The 18,764-nt window shown below is 38.5% G+C and overlaps 1 protein-coding gene across 4 annotated transcripts; it reads left to right on the forward strand.

Moving 5' to 3' along the window:
• Nucleotides 1-409: 409 nt before the first annotated feature.
• LOC129733736 (leucine-rich repeat and fibronectin type-III domain-containing protein 3) lies at nucleotides 410-17,116 on the forward strand. 4 transcript variants are annotated; one of them, XM_055695265.1, is made up of 7 exons: nucleotides 410-888; nucleotides 952-1,902; nucleotides 1,963-2,504; nucleotides 2,567-2,923; nucleotides 3,061-3,220; nucleotides 16,587-16,830; nucleotides 16,889-17,116. In XM_055695265.1, exons 1-7 carry the CDS (start codon nucleotides 727-729, stop codon nucleotides 17,092-17,094), a joined length of 2,622 nt encoding a protein of 873 aa, XP_055551240.1. In that variant the 5' UTR covers nucleotides 410-726; the 3' UTR covers nucleotides 17,095-17,116. The 4 variants fall into 4 exon arrangements, with proteins under 4 accessions (XP_055551240.1, XP_055551242.1, XP_055551243.1 ...); XM_055695267.1 differs by having other exon boundaries at nucleotides 16,901-17,116; XM_055695268.1 differs by having other exon boundaries at nucleotides 3,073-3,220; nucleotides 16,901-17,116.
• Nucleotides 17,117-18,764: the final 1,648 nt, after the last annotated feature.

Raw genomic sequence — 18,764 nt, forward strand, 5'->3', positions numbered from 1 at the left:
GCAAACCGAAAGCATCGCCAAATGCACTCCGAAACTCTTTCGATCCAGAACACCCCATTAGCTAAAGTGGTTCTCACTCTAATAGAAATTGATGATCCCGTTCGATGTCCTCGTGCTTCCTTAACAACGTGCGCGTTGCGTTGGCGGCTGGAGATGGTCTCTTATCGATAGCTGACCCCGATTCCCAGCGACCGTGACATGCCAGCCAGCCCCGAGCCGGCTCTGAACTTCCCGCTTCTCAATCATATTCCGAGATCTCTGCACCAGACCGCCGCCATTCGTCTTGCCAGCCACCTCACAGCCAGACCGAGACTTGACCGGACGATAAACGAGCTTATCATCAATCATATTTAGCGCTAACCGATTTGTATAACTTTTGTTCGCTTTTCTCCGTTTCTTTTTGCAGATTGCATCGCCCGCATCAGGAGCATCACAAAATGCAAGAGCAGCCGGAACAGTTACAACTCCATTCAGACTAGACTAGACCTTGCCGGTACTTGATGAAACTGTAGCTGACGGAACCTGAATCGATAATACGCGTGGAACGCGTTGCGAAGAAGCTCTCTGAAGAGCCACAACGAATGACGACGAAACATTTCAATTACTCCCGAATGAGATCTTGCTTCGATCTCAGTTAGTCTACGCAAAATTTTTGACAGTTTTGTTGCTAGTTTATAGTGTTAAGTTTGATTATCGTTAGTTGACTAGTAGTTAAAGTTGATCCAAATGAAAATGTTACACAATCTAGGATTTCTGCTTTCGACGCTTCTGCTAATCGTGCGTTCCGCGGTGGCACAGTGTCCCTGGCAACGAGAGGTGCCCGATCTGCAAACATCCTGTCTTTGTGCCTACAACCTCGGACAGGAGCTGTCTGTGCAATGTGATCAAGTAAGTAGTACAACCAAGCAGCAACGCTCTAAAAACCGTTAACTATCTTTTTTCTTGTAACAGGTTGAATTTCCGATATTAGTGGAAGCCTTAGATAAGTATGCTCGATCGACTCCTCTTGATCTGTTGTACATCAATAATTCCACCATCGAAAAGCTGGAGGCAAATGTTTTCGAAAACCTTAAGTTGTTCAATGTTCAGCTAAGCAGTTGCGACATGCGTAAGATCGACGATATGGCCTTCAAAGGCCAGGAGAATATCCTGAAGAACTTGAACCTGCAGGATAACCTGCTGGATGAGGTTCCGATAAGAGCGTTGAAAATTTTGAACATTTTAAACCTGCTGGATTTGTCCAAAAATCGGATTCACACCATTCCAAACGATGCCTTCAACGGCCTAGCCAAATTGTCTACGCTTAAGCTAAGTGACAACAATGTCACGCTGGCACCTTTTGCCTTCAGAGGTTTGGAAAGTAGTTTGAAAAATCTCAACCTAAAAGGTACGAAACAGAAAAGAGTCCCGGAAGCAGTTCGCGGTCTTAAAATGCTGGCTTTTCTGGATCTCTCTCAAAATGGCATCCGCGAACTGCCGGGATCGGCTGGGATGCGTACCTTCGAAGGTTTGGATTCCCTCACAGCTCTGAACCTGGAACGAAACCTTATCCAGAATCTTGGAGAGACTGCCTTTTCCGGTGTTCGTAAGACGCTGAGCTCGTTGAGCTTGCTGAACAATTTGCTGGCGGAGTTTCCTGTCGGTGCTATCCACTCGCTGCGTGAGCTGCGAGTCTTGGACATTGGTTTCAACCTGCTAACTGCCTTGCCGGAGACTGCATTCCGCGGTAATCCGGCCGTCACTTTGCTAGCCCTTGATGGCAACCCGCTTCCAACAGTGCCTGAGAAAGCTCTGCTACATCTTAATAGAACTTTGCGGGGACTATCGCTCGGAGGTAGATTCCTGCACTGTGACTGTAAGCTACGTTGGGTAGCCGAGTGGATTCGTAATGGCGATTTACAAGTATTTTGATAAGTTCCGGGCTTATGTTTAATCAACTCAACTGACAATCTTCCATTATAGGTAACATCCCGTGAACGCAACCCACAATTCTGCGGGTCTCCGAATCGCTTTCGCGATCGAGGCTTCTACTCTATCCAACCTGAAGAACTTACCTGCCCAGACGCTGAAGTCAGTCTCGACGGGCCAGTGGGGATCGTTGACTCCCTGGTGCCAAAAACAACAACCACCCCTCGAGTGACCACGATTCTCACAACTCTGCCACCAACAACTTCGATTGGCACAACGAATACAACGGTCAATAGCTCGATTGCAGTTTCCACGACGTCACCCACAACCACATCCGTATCCTCATCGTCTCCATCGCAGGAGACTTCAGCGACAAACTCCACCACCGACAGCACGACGGCCCTGACAACAACAACGCATTCAACAACTAAGCAGAGCACAGCAGCTACCACAAAAGCTAGTGTTACGAAGAACTGGCGCAACAACAACAACTCACCACCACACAAACAAAGACCTCCTTTGGTGCTGGGATTCCCACCGCAACGGGGTACTCAAATCGATGATTCCAAAGAGGTTCAAGTTAAAAATGCTTTTAGGTAAGGCGTCAGAGCTTTCACCGTTGCTCAAACTAATTTTAATTCGATTCCTTCTCCCGCAGCTCCCGACAGGACAGCTCGGTCATCATCCAGTGGGACTCGGACACCGCTAACATTCTAGGCTTCCGTGTTGTTTATCGCCTGTTCGGCGATAAGAGTTTCAAACAAGGACCACCCCTAGAAGCCAGCGAGCGGGAGTTCAAAATCAAAAACGTTCCATCGGCCGAGTGCTTCATCGTATGCGTTGTGTCCCTGGAGGAGATCAGCGTTACGCCGGAAAATGTGCCTTACAGCCAGTGTCGTGAAGTGCGAACAGTGGCTTCCCCGGCATCAAACATGGACAAGATCACGATCGCAGCCAGTGCTGCCATCTGCGGTACAATCGCGATTGCCGTGATCGTCTTCATCGCAGCTACCAGGTAAGCCTATTACCCTTCCCTTTAGAAACTTCACTAGTAATTTCGATCCATTCGTGTCCCTCTAATGCACCTTCTTCATCAATCACTGCACACCACACCCACCACAACTGCTGCTGGTTACGCTTCTACATCGAAAGGATTCTTTTCAGACGGCAAAGGAAACGGCTGCAGTCGCTGTCACAGCAGAAAAGTGCCCTGCCCATCGCCGGCCTTCCGGTGAACTGTTGCGGTCCAACACCCAGCCCGAACGGACCGCTCGGATCGTTGGCCACCCTGTCCGCCTTCAACTCGCACAAGGTAAAGCGAAGCATTTTCGGCAACCGTAACAAACTAACGATCACTAAGCTTTGAAGTTTCGCCAGTAACAATCGTGTTTTTTTGTTGTTGTTTGTGTTGCGTGTGGCTGTAACACGTTTGTGTTTAGTGGGTAGTGTTTTAGAATTAATCTAGATTAATGGTGGAGCTACAAAACAGAACAGTAGCTGGGTAGACGTGCTAACATATAAAGATACATGTGGAGCTGGAAATATACTTAGATTCACGATACGGAACATTTATTTGCAAACGGAGTTATATTCTGGGAGGACAACTTTATTTGGTTCAATTTTGATGAACTCCAAATGTTCCCTTCTTGAAACTTTGTAGAAAATATTACCATTTTAAAACTAAACCAAATATAATCCAAAAACGATGATAAACTTTAGATTACACTTTAGAAGAACAGAATTTTTCATTTCTAAATTTACTGCGAGGAGGTATCAACCAGGAGTTCACAACAGAATAGTCACCTACTTCATGGGGAATTTTCAACATGTCGTTGAATAATTTTGTCTCAAATACAAGATTTGCACAGAGTAATAAACCCACAGAGAAACATTACACGATAACTTCAGTTCGTGGAAATTAACACGCTTTCACACTTCGCATAAAACAAATAACAAAAAAGTATGCATCCATAAATTACGTAAGGCTCTTAAGAGGGAGACGGGGTACCCTCTAACGTTACGATTCGTTACGCAGGAAAGGAGGGAGGTAAGATCAGCGTTACGCAGCGAAAAAAATTCTTGCCATTCTCTCCGGGAAAGCCAAAATTTAACTACAAAATCAAACATTTTGATTAAACTATGCGAAGCAAAAGCAAACGTACCAATCGAATGGTCCCGGATTTCAATGGATAGTCTCACATTTTGAAAAATAAATCATAGGGATATGAGCACGGGAGCTTATTAAAGACAGAGAATAGGAGAGAGTAACGTACAAGATTAAATGTTTTCTTGCTATCTTTAGTGACGGCCCTTACCGTGCAACGCTCATGCTGCTTAAGAAAACCATTGCATAGTTTAGTCAATGGTCAATTCGAGAACAACATTCGAATTGTTGTTCATCGCATCACATAAACTTTCCTAGAACCATGTATAAATTACAAAAATCCATTCCCACAGACAGACGGACAGTCAATGCAACCTTTCGCTATATAGTCTGAAATAGTATATTTTTCCGATATTCATGCGTCGGAGTAAGGTGCTGATACTAGACACCTCGTTTACCCCCCCCCCCCCCCCCCCCCCCCCCCCCCCCGTCGCATGGCGATGAAATAGGCAGGAAACAAAACAAAAGTAGTAATAAAGTTTTCCTTAGAAAATTGGGAAACGGCAGGGAAAAATCGGATGAGCGAGCTGTTTTTCTCCAGGGCTTCAGTAAGTAAGGTTAAATTTGTTATTTAAAATAAATCTGTCCGGCAGGTAGTTATTTTCTCAGCACGTACTGGTACTTATGTGCTACAAGTCCCTCGCAAAGGTCTAAGAGATTTACGCAGTTTTTGCGATCGGACTTCCGTAAGTCGAGCCTCAAATCGGTCAAAGTTTTGTTTGTTTTGGCCGCGTTGAGACTCCACACCCCGAAGTCCGATCGAGCTGAAATTTTGCATGGGGACTTTTTTTGAGAAAGTGTGTTTTGAGCCCTATCACTAAACGAAGGTTATTTTTTCATAAAAATTCCATCAACAAATATTTATTTATTCATTTCGTCAATCAAGAGTAGAGAATATACAATAATTATAATATTCTAATACAATGTTTACTTACAAACTATTTTTTTTAATTCAATAAGCGTTGCGATTGCGTATTGAGCTAAAAAAGTGTTTAAGTTCATGCCGAGACATTGTAAAGTCGATGGTTTCGCAGTATTGATTGTGAGTGGTCTTCGTACGATTCAAGGGGCCGAATTTAGCATAATTTGTGCGGTAATGATTGGTGGCAGACGTGTTTCGATTTTGAAGTTGTCTAATAGGTGCGTAGAAGTTTAGCTTAGATAAAAGTGTAGCTGGATCAATGCGCTGCGAAACGATGTCCATTACAAATGACACTATTGCAAATTCACGACGCTCTTTCAATGATTGTATGTTTATGAGCATGCAACGTGCTTCATACAATGGAAGAGGAAATGATGTCCAACCTAATTTACGAAGAGCATACAATAAAAATTGCTTTTGTACTGATTCTATTCTTTCTTCGTGCGTGATTGTATAGGGTTACCATACAATGCTGCAGTATTCCAGTATTGATCTTACATAGGCTATATATAATGTTTTGATGGTATACGGATCCTGAAAGTTGTAACAAAAGTGCTTTATAAATCTTAGCATGTTAATAGCTTTGTGGATTAATGTGTTGTAATGGTCAATAAAGGTTAGTTTGGAGTCTAAGACAACTCCTAAGTCCCTAACTCTTTTACAATTTGCTACAATTTGATTTCCTGATGATATTGTAATTCGACAGAATGATATGTGGTTGCATTTTTTTACATTTAACTCTAGTAAGCTTTTTTACACCAAGCGTAGAATTTGTATATTTCATTCTGGAATGCATTGATGTCTCCTTCATTTCTTATTTCCAAAAAGAGCTTCATATCGTCGGCATAAATTAACACTTTTAGTTTTTTGAGAATAAAGGAAATGTCCTTAACGTACAAGATGAAAAGAAGAGGTCCTAAATGAGAACCTTGGGGGACACCCGAAGTAACTAGAATCGGATTTGAGTTTTGTCCGTTAAATTTAACTATTTGTTGGCGATTGGTTAAATATGATTCGAGCCACATCAGGAGTTCTGGCTCAGGTCCCATTTTTTGCAATTTGAAGGGTAGCATTGGTATGTCTATGCGATCAAATGCCTTATTGAAATCTGTGTAAAGAGCTTCTACATGTTTTTCATTATCCATTGCATTCAATGAATAATTTATAAATTCAAGTAAATTGGCCGATGTTGATCGGCCCTTGAAGAAGCCATTTTGCTTCTTAGTTATTCGGTTTTTAATTTGGAAAAATAGTTTTTCATTTACAATTGCTTCGAATAGTTTAGGAATGCAAGAGATTAGGGTTATTCCACGATAATTGCGTATGTCGGATTTCCGGCCTGATTTGAAAACAGGCACTAGAAACGAGCTTTTTCATTCTAATGGGAAGCATCCATATTCCAGTGACATGTTGAAGAGCCAGAATAATGGAGCAGTAAGTGCCGTTAAGGTTCTACTTTACCTTAATATTGAGAAATAAAATTAAGATCAAAGGCTCAGGGATTTAACCTGGCTACGTCACTGTATCTCACACCACTTCGGCATTAATCAGAATCCACAACATCTTTGTCCGCTGAACATTGATAGTTGATTGAACTTGGAGAAATAGAAAATAGAAGTATAATTTAAAAAAAATAAATTATTTTTCAAATTTTTTTCATATTGCATATTTCATTAGATTTCTTCAGAAGTTCTTCTGCCGAAGACACTATACTGATCAAACAAACCGTTTTGGCTATATTTTTTTGTCAATAAAATTAGATTTCCCGTTAGCACAAAGAAATTTTTACTGACATTTGAATCCAATTCACTGAGCAGTGTTACCAATAATGATGAAAATATTACTAAAATAAAAACGGTTTGTTAAATAAAATCGGTATAGTGTCTTTGGTAAAGTTGTAATAGAGAAATAAAATAGTAACGCTGTATTTTCGAAAAAAAAAAACAATATAAAAAATTGCAATAAAATGTATCGGTGATTATAACTTCTTTTTTTTTTATTTCCAAGTTCTACCAACTATCAATGTTTAGCTAACAATATCGTTATCGAAAACAATCAGAATTCTAAAAAAGGCTTTATTGATTTATAATGGTTTTGCACTCTTATGAGCAAATGCGATTGCATATGAGCTTATGCTTATGTTTTTTTTAGCTTACCACATAGGGGTGTAAATTGAAAATTTTCGAACGCAAGGGGGATGAAATTTGTCCCTTTTAAATGCTTATAAGGCAGTTTCTTTTCAACCGATTTGCTTCATTTTTGCAGCAATCGATTGGAAAATTATACACGCAAATTCTGTTGTTCAATTATACGCACTATTGTACTATTGAAAAATGTTAAGCCTTGTCGAAACAAAAAGTATGTCCTCTGATTGGTCGCTTGCTGGCTTTCCCTAAAAAGGTTGACAGAATAGAATACCTAGTTAGCTGTAGCGGATTGCGACAGTAACAGTAGCGGGTTGCGCCACTATCAGCTGGTTTTCCCAATTTACTTTCGGCTTAAACAAATCACTTGGCTGTTGATCACATATATCAGCAGCACCACGGTAGCAGCAAATGTTGCGATTTGCAGGTTGAGGGCTTTGGCCTTCTTCCTGGCGATGATGCTATGATATAATTGTTAGCATTTTAACGATGGTGAATGAGTACAAAGTTTAACTGAAAATCATTTACTCAGTTTAGTTTTGCAACTTTCAACCAATCACAAGCTCGTTTCTCCTTTGCTTGTTTTCTGCTGCTCGCTAGCTTACTATAAATAGAGGAAGTTCGAACATTAATCACTCATTTTACTTTGAAGGCCGTGTTGCACAGAAAGAGAGCTGCGATGTGTACTTCTCGATGGTTAGACCGCGTCGCACACGCGGTAACAGATGTTATGATATCATTTTCAAACGCTTACAGTGTCTCTACCAGTGCACAGCACAGTGTTTTATTTTGCTGATTTCGTGCTCAAAATTAATAGCGTCCTCAAATTTGATTTTAGTAATATACTTTATTTGGAGAAGTTTCTTTGTACGTTATTGCGCTTTATTCAGAATGGACGATTTAGTGATTATTTCACCTAAAAGTGATATGAAAAATTTATTTTTTCATATGACTTTGTTATTTCTAAATATAGCGTTTTACAATCTTCAGCAAAAATATAACCCCATAAAAACCGCACAATTTTATTGAAAATCAGAAAACTGAAGGAGATCATGGGAAAGAGTTATGAAAAACATATGAATTTTTAGTCACAGTTTCACACATGACGTCATCTAAAGTGACAACTTTGTTGTCTTCTCCATTAGTGCTGGGACTTTCAAGCGGATTTATTCGTAATCCGGTTATTTGAAGCTCGGATCACAGATAGGTAAACGGATACTATCCGGATATCCGGATATTCGGATACGGATAATCGAATAGTCGGATACCCGGATTTCCGGATATTTACTATCCGGATATCCGATTTTTTTTCTGTCTTTTGAAGGCCATTTAAATAAAAAGTAACGCAAAAAATGGCTTCTTCCACAACCCCCCCACCACCTCGTAACTATTTATTTCATTAAACGGATATCCGACTATGCGAAAATCCGGATATCCTATCGGATAATATCCGGATATCCGGTTGATCCGGATTTTGGATATTTGTCGGATATCCGAGGCCGGGTATCCAGATATCTTAATCCGGATAGTCCCAGCACTATTCTCCATTGGGTGTTTCGAATTTTCTTATAAAGCTTCTGGAATTCTTATGAGCGGCTGTTGTAATGGAAATACCAATAAACTGTTGATAATTTTGAAATATTTTCTCAGTTAAGTCGCGGGAGGAATAAAAAGAACACAGTTTCCTCGGATCCGATGGTAACGGAGGCTGGCCAAAACTTAACACGAAAGAATTGACTGAGGATGCCAAAGTTCTTCTTATTCAATTTTAACTAGACAGTGAAGACGACGAAAATTAAACTCGAAAAATTGATGATTGATTCACTTTATATGATGCCATGTGTGAAACTGTGACTAAAAAATCAGATTTTCTTCATAACTCTTTCCCACGATTTTCTATATTTTTATAATCTTCCTCAAAATTGTGCGATTTTTATGGGTTTTTATTTTTGCAGAAGATTGTAAAACGCTATGTTTAGAAATAACAAAGTTTTTTGAAAAAGTACGAATTTTCATGCCAAAAAATTCATTCATTAAAACAATCGAAAAGACTCTATTAGACGAATGATTTTATTTATATTTTTTTGAAAATAGAATAAACGTGTTTTCAGAATATTAAATAGTTATCTGCGTATTTTTGCGTACGAATGAGTAAATTAATGTTGAACTAACACTTGAAAAACCGTTAATGGTTGAATAACTTTTGTATTTCCAACTATAAATATGTATTTTTGTTTTACTAATAATTTTGTAGAGGACATAAAATGTGTAGAAAATTGAGGAAAAAAGTTATATTGCTAGCTCACTATGAATAGAGAATTTGTGGAAATAATTCGCTCATTTCGTTGAGGTAACTGTGCCGAGCAGGTAAAGCGTTGCGATGTGTACTTCCGGCTGGTTAAACTGCATCACACATTGCAGCGATAACAGATGTTATGTTATCATTTTGAAATGGTTTTTATCTTATTGCCACTGAATGGTTTTTGAACACCGATTTTTTTAGGTATTATACACGGTATTATCAGCGCCAGTATCAGCTGGCTTTCCAGATTTGCTTTCGGCTCAAACAAACCATTTGTCCGGCTGGCCACATGTCTTAGCAGCAGCGCGGTTGTTTTCAGTGTGTGTGGTCGAAGTACAGATCGGACTCGATTATCCGGAGACTCGATAATCCGGAAACTCGATTATCCGGAATTCGATTATCCGGAATTCGATTATCCGGAATTTCAGACTCGATTATCCGGAATTTTATTTTTTTTTTGGTGTCTGTTTTCAATTTTTATTCCGAAATTTTGCCTCGAATTAAGTGAAAATAATCAATGTCCAATTTATTTTCTTTTTGCTTCTTAAGATTTTACCCCCTTTCGCCTCAGAAGTAACTTCTGGTTACGCCACTGCATCATACAAGTAAAATAAAGAAAAGAAATATTTATTTTATGTTCGTTAATCGTAAAGTTTCAGTATTTTTTGTGTGATTCGATTATCCGGAAAACTCGATGACCCGGAATGAAAAAATTTTTGATGTTCCGGATAATCGAGTCCGACCTGTACCTTTATTTCCCCACTGTCGGGGCTGCACAAAGAAATAAACAAGTAATTGAAGATTAACAACACAGGCAAAAATTCTATGCAGGATCCTAGTAAGCGAAATCTGCGGCTGCCGTCTAATTTACTAAGTGTGAAAACAGCTTTTACAGTCTGTTGTCAGGGTGCCTAATTCCTTCACTTTCGGAGCAGCACAAAGGTTGCGATCAGCATAACAATATTTGAACAGAAGACTACCCTTTTCAAGGCAACTAAACAAACAATTGAAGATTATTCATTTTTTCGAAAAGTCTCGAGCCCTAGACTTTGGAAGTAAATGCTTTCTTATTTTTTTAAGGGGAGATTTGTTAGTAGCTTAAGTATTTATGATAAATATTAGTAAATAATGAGTATGTGTGTCCAATCACAAATGGTGACTTCTCAACACTATTAGAAATTTGTAATTTTAATTGTTAGGATTTGTTTGCTTTCGCAATTAGGACTTATCATTCGTAGGGATTTAAACCTACTTGTCAGAAAAGGGGAAGTAAACTTACAACTAACTTAATTGCTAACTTATTGGCTATAAAGAGAGCTTATCGTAGCAATTGAGGATTGCAACGATTTTTGTCGAAAATTGTTAATAATTTTATTTGACATAGCTTCTAATGGTTCAACACCAGTAAGTCTATGTAATTCGAGTGTACCAAGCCAAAGAGGACGCTTCAAAATCATTTTCAGAATTTTATTCTGAATCCTTTGGAGCGTTTTCTTCCTTGTTGAACAGCAACTTGACCAGATCGGTAAAGCATAAAGCATTGCTGGTCTAAAAATTTGTTTGTAAATCAAAAGTTTGTTCTTTAAACAAAGTTTAGAATTCCTGTTAATTAGAGGATATAAACATCTCGTATATTTGATGCACTTGGCTTGTATACTCTCAATGTGCTCTTTGAAAATAAGTTTTTTATCATAAATTAGTCCCAAGTACTTAACCTTGTCAGACCAACTTAAAATAACCCCATTCATCTTGACAACGTGATTATTGTTTGGCTTGAGGAAATAAGCCCTAGGCTTATGCGGAAAAATTATCATTTGAGTTTTAGAAGCATTGGGAGAGATTTTCCACTTTTGCAAGTAGGAAGGAAAAATTAAAAATTACAAATCAGGAAGATCTGAAGTGAATATGTTGTACAGGACTGGACCCAAGACTGAACCTTGAGGTACACCTGCTCTGACAGGAAACCTATCAGATTTTGAATTCTGATAGACAACCTGCAGAGTTCGATCAGTAAGATAATTTTTTAAAATTTTGATTAGGAAAATTGGAAAATTAAAAGTTTGCAATTTCGCAATCAAACCTTTATGCCAAACACTGTCGAATGCTTTTTCTATGTCTAAAAGAGCAGCTCCAGTGGAATAACCTTCAGATTTGTTAGCTCGTATCATATTAGTAACTCTGAGCAATTGATGAGTTGTGGAATGCCCATGGCGAAATCCAAACTGTTCATTTGCAAAAATTGAATTTTCGTTGATGTGTGACATCATTCTGTTAAGAATAATTCTCTCAAACAGTGTACTTATTGAAGAAAGCAAACTGATTGGTCGATAACTTGAAACTTCAGCTGGGTTCTTATCCGGTTTAAAAATTGGAGTGATTTTTGCATTTTTCCATAATTTGGAAAAATATGCAATTTTGAAGTAGCAATTGAAAATTTTCACTAAAAATTCCATTGTGCTCTCAGGGAGATGTTTGATTAGTATATTAAAGATTCCATCGTCACCGGGTGCTTTCATATTTTTGAAATTTTTAATAATTGATTTAATCTCATTCAAGTTAGTTTCAATTATTTCTGCAGGTAAAAAATTCTGGGAAGAAATTAAATCAAATTGACGTGTGACTTCATTTTCAATTGGACTCACAAAATTCAAATTTGAGTTATGAACACGCTCAAACTGCTGAGCAAGTCTTTGAGCCTTTTGTTCATTGGATACAAGAAAACGTTCACCATCTTCTAAAACTGGAATAGGCTTTGAAGGTTTCTTAAGAATCTTCGACAGCTTCCAAAAGGGTTTTGAATATGGTTTCAATTTTTCAACTTTAGTCTCAAAATTTTGATTTCTCAGAAGAGTAAATCTATGTTTAATCTCTTTCTGTAAATCTTTATAAATAGTATTAAAAACAGGGTCACGAGAACGTTGATATTGACGTCTGCGGACATTTTTCAAACGAATTAGAAGTTGAAGACTTTCGTCAATTATTGGTGAATCAAATTTCACTTGAGCCTTTGGAACAGAATAATTCCTGGCATCAACAATTGCACATTTTAATGCTGGAAGCATTATTCACCTCGTTTTGTAAATCAAGCTCATTATTGAAAATTTCTCTCAATACGAGTTTTGTATCTTTCCCAATTAGCCTTGTTATAATTAAAAACAGAGCTCATAGGGTTTAAAACTGATAAACTGATTCATGTGATAAAGAAAAAGTTATTGGAAGATGGTCAGAATCAAAGTCAGCATGTGTGATCAAATCACTACATACATGACTTTGATCTGTTAGCACCAAATCAATTGTTGATGGGTTTCTTACAGAAGAAAAGCATGTAGGACTATTCGGAGACAAAATAGAATAGTATCCTGAAGAGCAATCATTGAATAAAATTTTGCCATTGGAATTACTTCGAGAATTATTCCATGAACGATGTTTAGCGTTAAAATCGCCGATTATAAAAAATTTCGAACAATTCCTGGTGAGTTTTTGTAAATCACCTTTGAAATAATTTTTGTGCTCGTGTGTGCATTGAAATGGTAAATATGCTGCGGCAATAAATAAAATCCCAAGTTCAGTTTGAACTTTAATTCCCAAAGTTTCAATAACTTTCGTCTCAAAATGGGGAAGAGCACGATGTTTGATTCGGCGATGAATAACAATTGCAACTCGACCGCCGGAACCCTGAATCCTATCATATCTATGTACCACGTAATTGGGATCATATTTCAATTTTATGTTAGGTTTCAAAAATGTTTCAGTAATAATTGCAATATGCACATTATTTACTGTTAAAAAATTAAAAAGCTCATTCTCATTGGTCTTCAATGAGCGAGCATTCCAATTTAAAATTTTGATCGGTTTATTCAAAATCATTGCTAAATTTTAAATCAGAAACAATTTTGATTGTAAAATTTGTACCTATTTGAATGGCTTCAAACATTGAATTTGCCTGCAATATGGCGTTCATGAGATCGAGCATTGCGTGTTGCAGAAAAGAAAGTTTACCAGCCGTAATAGACCCCAGGCAGTTGACATTAGAAAAAATACTTTCGGTAGCAATATTAGCTGGGGTAATAGGTGTACAATTATTTTCTAGCGTGTTTTGCTTACCCATATTAGCGGTAATTTTCGAACTACCAACATTTGGCGGTAGAATGTTCGAACTACCTGTAACCTGTGCATATGTTAAACGAGTATGCAGAGGGGTAGAAGAAGTGGGCGTTATAGGTACGCTTGGAGAATTTTATTTTGGAGTTTGTTTTGATTGGGAAATTGAATTTTGTTTACCTTGCCTTGTCTCAACAATTGCTAAACGGACTGGGCATTGATAAAAATTTGAAATATGGTTGCCGTTACAATTCGCACAGCGAAAATTTTTACTCTCTTTCACAGGACATGTGTCTTTTTTGTGAGAAGAGTCTCCACAAATGAGGCATTTCTTGTCCATGTTACAGAACTTTGAACCATGGCCATAACGTTGGCAAATACGGCATTGGGTGATATGCTTTTCACCTCCGCCAAACTTCCAATAAACTTCCCACTTTACACGCACGTTATATAAAGCATGTGCTTTTTCAAAAAATTTTAAGTTATTAACCTCACTGCGGTTAAAATGAATTAAATAATTAACAAGGGAAATTCCAATGCGCTGACTGTTTTCGCCTCGTGATTTTTGTTTCATTAGAATTACTTGGGTAGGGGTTATGCCAAGTAATTCGGTTAAAGTAAGTTTGATCTCATCAACGGTTTGATCGTTGGCGAGACCTTTCAATACGACCTTGAACGGCTTGGCGCTTTTCGTATCATATGTAAAAAAATTATACATCTTTTCAGTTAAATACTGAATAAGACGATTACGACCCTTTATAGAGTCGGCTAATAAGCGGCATTCGCCTCTACGACCAATTTGATAGAAAACTTGTACGCGACCAGTGAAAAAAGAGTAATTTTTGACTTTTCATACGAAGTGAAACGAAACTTTACCCGTTTCGGTGTCCCGTGGTCGCGCTAGCGGTAAACGGTTGCACCGAAAGAATTCATCATTTTTCTGTGAACTTCATTCCACTACATTGTAGTGGAATTGCAATGGAAATAAATAGCAACAGATGGAAAATTGGCATCTTCGGTGAATCTATTTGTATTGACATGACATGCACCAGTAAAATGAAAAAAAAATTGAGCTCCACTGAATTTCTATTCCTTTCAATGGCGCCACTGCGTCGTCATGGAAAGCATTTTCTCAGTGCCTTGGATGAAACTAAATTTGTACACACTGCCCCGAAGGGGAAACCGGATGCAAACTCCTGGTTGACTTCCGTAAAATACAGCCGGAATAAGGACGTGTAATTGCACATCTGAGAATTGCATGCTTAATCGTGTTATATGGTATAAGCTCGAAAATAAAGCAACTTTGAATGAAAGCGAGCAAAGAGTGAAGGGAATGCAGGCCGCGAAACTAAACAGTTGCTCGGAAAGGATGTGACTGCAAAACAACTGTACAGTAGGAGTTTTAGCGTTAAATAAATTCAAATAAACTACCACTGTATCAAAGTTTAGTACCGTTGAGGAAGTTCATGTGTTGAATGCGATTGAAAGTTAGAACTGTGCTTGCAGCTTGCGATAGTCAAACACTACGGTACTCCTTCAAAAGCAACCTGCGGTGATTGATTGAGCGTCAAGCTGGGAGACCGAATTTCAGCGTTAATTCCCGATGTATGTGAATACCAAAGAAAAGCAAACATAGCTTATATAACCACGTTCAAATTGGGTCGAAACTAATGTACTAAATAATAAAATAGACTAGCTTAAAATTAAAGCATGTTCTACACTTAAACACACTGCATGCAGAGAAAGAAATGCCTTCCTTTCTGATCCACTCGAATAGGCTTGTCTCGCTTCTCAGTTGGCAAACCAGTCGGAACAATTTTCCTTTCGAAATCGGAAAAGCGAAGCTAAGTTTAGCGGCAAAACGGCAGCCTAAGGTGCAATTACGATGATTGCTCGTTGCGTTGCATTTTCTTCTGCAACATAACCAACTGCATACGCGTGCCGATTTAGGGACCATTATGCATCTTCTTGAACATGAGCAATGCTGCACTCGTATTTACACTCTAATTATTATTCTAATTTTCCCCCCGTTTTCCCATTCCAATTCACTTCACTTTGCCGTACGAATGGGCTAGCATTCGATTCGTGCAGAGGTAAAAAACTTTGAGAGCAGAATTACCATTAAACCTATGGATCAGAAAGGAAGCAGTGAAGCTTGAGTGGGATCTTAGATTTCTGGACTCCACTTGTTATGCATATCTCATGCAAGCTCGTTCGGTTCACTAAAACATGCACAACTCATTCAGCTGTAATTAATTTCACCAACCATTGCAACCATATTCATAAATCTTACAAATTAACCTCTCTAAACAACATAGTAGCTGTTAAAAACGACGACAGGCCACAGAAAAGGACTCCCCAATTATTTTCAATGCCGAGATTTACCCCGTAAATACAACACGGTTAACGCTAATGAAAGCCAGCCATAAACAAAAAGCGTCGATGAAAGGGTAGGCCAACTTTTCCCTAGCTCTAGGTATACGTGCACCGGTAGCGAAAGTGCACCAAGTCTAAATTGTGTATAGAATACTGAGTTTGTTACACTTCACAAGCAGGCGCGCTCACATATCGTTGCAAATGTAATGGAGTCGTTAGCTTATCATGTTTATTGCACTTAATTATCTGGAAAACTATGCTCTCCTCCATGTGAGAACAAGCTAGAGTTCGTTTGCTTACTGCAGAAAAAGGGGGAAAATTCAGGTTAAAAGCAGGCATCCTTTCGAGCTTAAAAAATTGAGGAAAATAAGTTTTCTCCTGGTAATAGCGTGAAACGCTATTCACAGGATGGTAAGCCGTTCTTGGGTGGAGGACTCTTTTCTACTGGAAAACGCAACTAACAAATTGCACTGCATTTGGTGACGGTTGAGTGGAGATGACACGACGTTTTTACAAATTGGTGGTAGTGAAGATGGTTATACTCAGCTGTCGAGGCAGCTGCAAGCGCCCAATTTATCGCACCATTAGAGAGTGCCCCACATGCCATAACCAACCTCTCTTCCACCTTCTTCTACCTATTGGGAACTGCGGCTTGGGAATGGAACACAGGATTGGGATCAAGTATCTGCGTACAGTGGCCGTTCGATTCCGCGGCCGCGGATCTATCCGATGGAGAACCAAGCGATTCCGGACGATCTGCGCAGTCACGTTTCGCACTTTTCCGCCGTCGGCGGCAAAGTTGGCAAAGCTCGGTCCATTGCCGACGGACAGTCGCACCACAGTTTCTCTAACCACTCGCAACGGGGTTATCTCGGATCGGCGTTCCCTAGCAATCTAGTGAACTCTCGACCAGGTTGGTTTCCAGTAGCCTTGTTCATTCAGAACCGACAACCATAAAAAATTAATTTAAGAAATTCTTACAGAACTTAGACAATCCCGCCAGTCGCTGGCGGCCGCTTCGGAGCGAATGTCGAGAGCATCGTACGCCGGATCCATTGTCGGCCCGGCACACAGTATAGCGTCCAGCACGCGGCGCACCAGGCCGAGATCGCGCTCCCGCGAGCAGCTCAACGGAACGCACGTCCACTCGCACCAGCATCGCCCTGGCAGTCGGTAAGTTTGAACGGAAATTATATTGCTAAAACTATTGTTTGGTATTATTAGCTTCATAACAATTTTTAGCGGCAAGTAATGTTATCACGTTTGGCTTGCATTTTACAAAATTTTGAACCATTCTTCGCAAAGAGAAATAATTTCTACCTCAACAAATACCTACAACTTTTTTTTATTCAAGTATAAGTGCATTCAAACTGTTTTTTTTTATTGTTTATTTATAATCTTAACTAATACGTACTGGGTTTCAAATGAATGATTGATATACTCTCTAACCGTAATATATCAATTTCATTCAAAACCTGTTTAGTAAAAATTGAATTCACTGGAAATGGATTGAATTAGAAACTGTATATCTGAGAATAGAGGAATAATTATGTCTTCCTATATTCCTGATAATGCTTAGTAAAAAAGCGATGCAATAGCGATATCCTAAATTTCGTGAATCACAAATTCCCATTTTGTTATTCCTAATACCAAATCAAAAAAAGAAAAGAGAACAAAAGATCTACAAATTCAAAATTTTAAAAAAATTTCCTTAAAAACTACCAATCCGATAGAAACGTCAAAGGCAAAGATTGAATGTATGGCTGAAAAAAGCGGTTGAAAATTATTCAATTCTATTCTGCACATCCAAACAATTTTTAAAGCCCAAAATCTAGTTAAGTTATAATTGTACGAAGATATGCAAAATCTGGAAACTATTCAAAAATTTAGAAGTTATGAGAACATTGTTGTCATTATGTGGGTTATTTCCAATTAAAATATAAGTGAAAGGAAAACCAACATTCGAATCATGTAACTCACAATTTCTATTTTCTGGTCCGATAATAGCTACACTTAGGTGGAAAGATAACAGCAAATTTCGAAATTCAAACAATTTTTACGAGGATTACGAGTTATTGTAAATGGATTTTCAAGTTGATTTCTACGCGGTATGTTCTTATTTATCCTTTTTTTTTTCAAATCTAAGATTTATCTAGGGTGTCGATTAAATTTCCAGAATCAAATTTTCGTATAAATCTAGAAAATCTATAACGAGCGTCTTAGCAGAGTGATTGAGATCAATCAAAGAAATAGTTATCGGTTTTCGTTATACTCTACTGGTCCACATAAGCACTGAGGAAGACTGTACGTCACAGTCGAAATATATATTTGCGGACTGAATTTCAATATTTATTTCCAAAAAAATTAGTAGAGTATAACGGAAACCGATAACTATTTCTTTGATTGAAATTTTCGTATATTTTTTTTCATGACCTTATTAATTAACAGATTGAATTAGTCTTTTTCTAAGGATGAGAAGCCCATCAATAAAAATCTATAGTATCGATAGTTGCTGGCTATCGGCTATCGGGTTTTATCGATAGTTATTGATATTTCCTTCCCATTGGCATTCATACTCCACAATGATGCCAGAACTGAGAAAAATAAACTGGTGTTGCCAGTGTTGAAAGAGACTACGATGCTTGTTCGCTCTCGCAAAAAATCCATTTTGAAATTGTTAAAAAATTGAGAGATAATAATTTTCGCTCGCTCTAACTCGTACGGACAACAACGAGATTTCGCATTAGTGCGGACGATGTGTGCGAATAAACTTTTAAATATTGTTCCGCTGTGGACAGCGGAAGCAACATTTTGTTGTTTTTCTGCATTTGCTTCTAGCTGTCAAAC

The sequence above is a fragment of the Wyeomyia smithii genome, unplaced genomic scaffold (assembly GCF_029784165.1).
Source record: "Wyeomyia smithii strain HCP4-BCI-WySm-NY-G18 unplaced genomic scaffold, ASM2978416v1 HiC_scaffold_24, whole genome shotgun sequence".
Taxonomy (NCBI): Eukaryota; Metazoa; Arthropoda; class Insecta; order Diptera; family Culicidae; genus Wyeomyia; species Wyeomyia smithii.

Coding starts and splice junctions, on each gene's coding strand:
- LOC129733736 (XM_055695265.1), top strand. CDS start 727: ATGAAAATGTTACACAATCTAGGATTTCTGCTTTCGACGCTTCTGCTA. Junction 1,903..1,962: donor TTCGTAATGGCGATTTACAA/GTATTTTGATAA, acceptor CTTCCATTATAG/GTAACATCCCGTGAACGCAA. Junction 16,831..16,888: donor TCTAGTGAACTCTCGACCAG/GTTGGTTTCCAG, acceptor AATTAATTTAAG/AAATTCTTACAGAACTTAGA.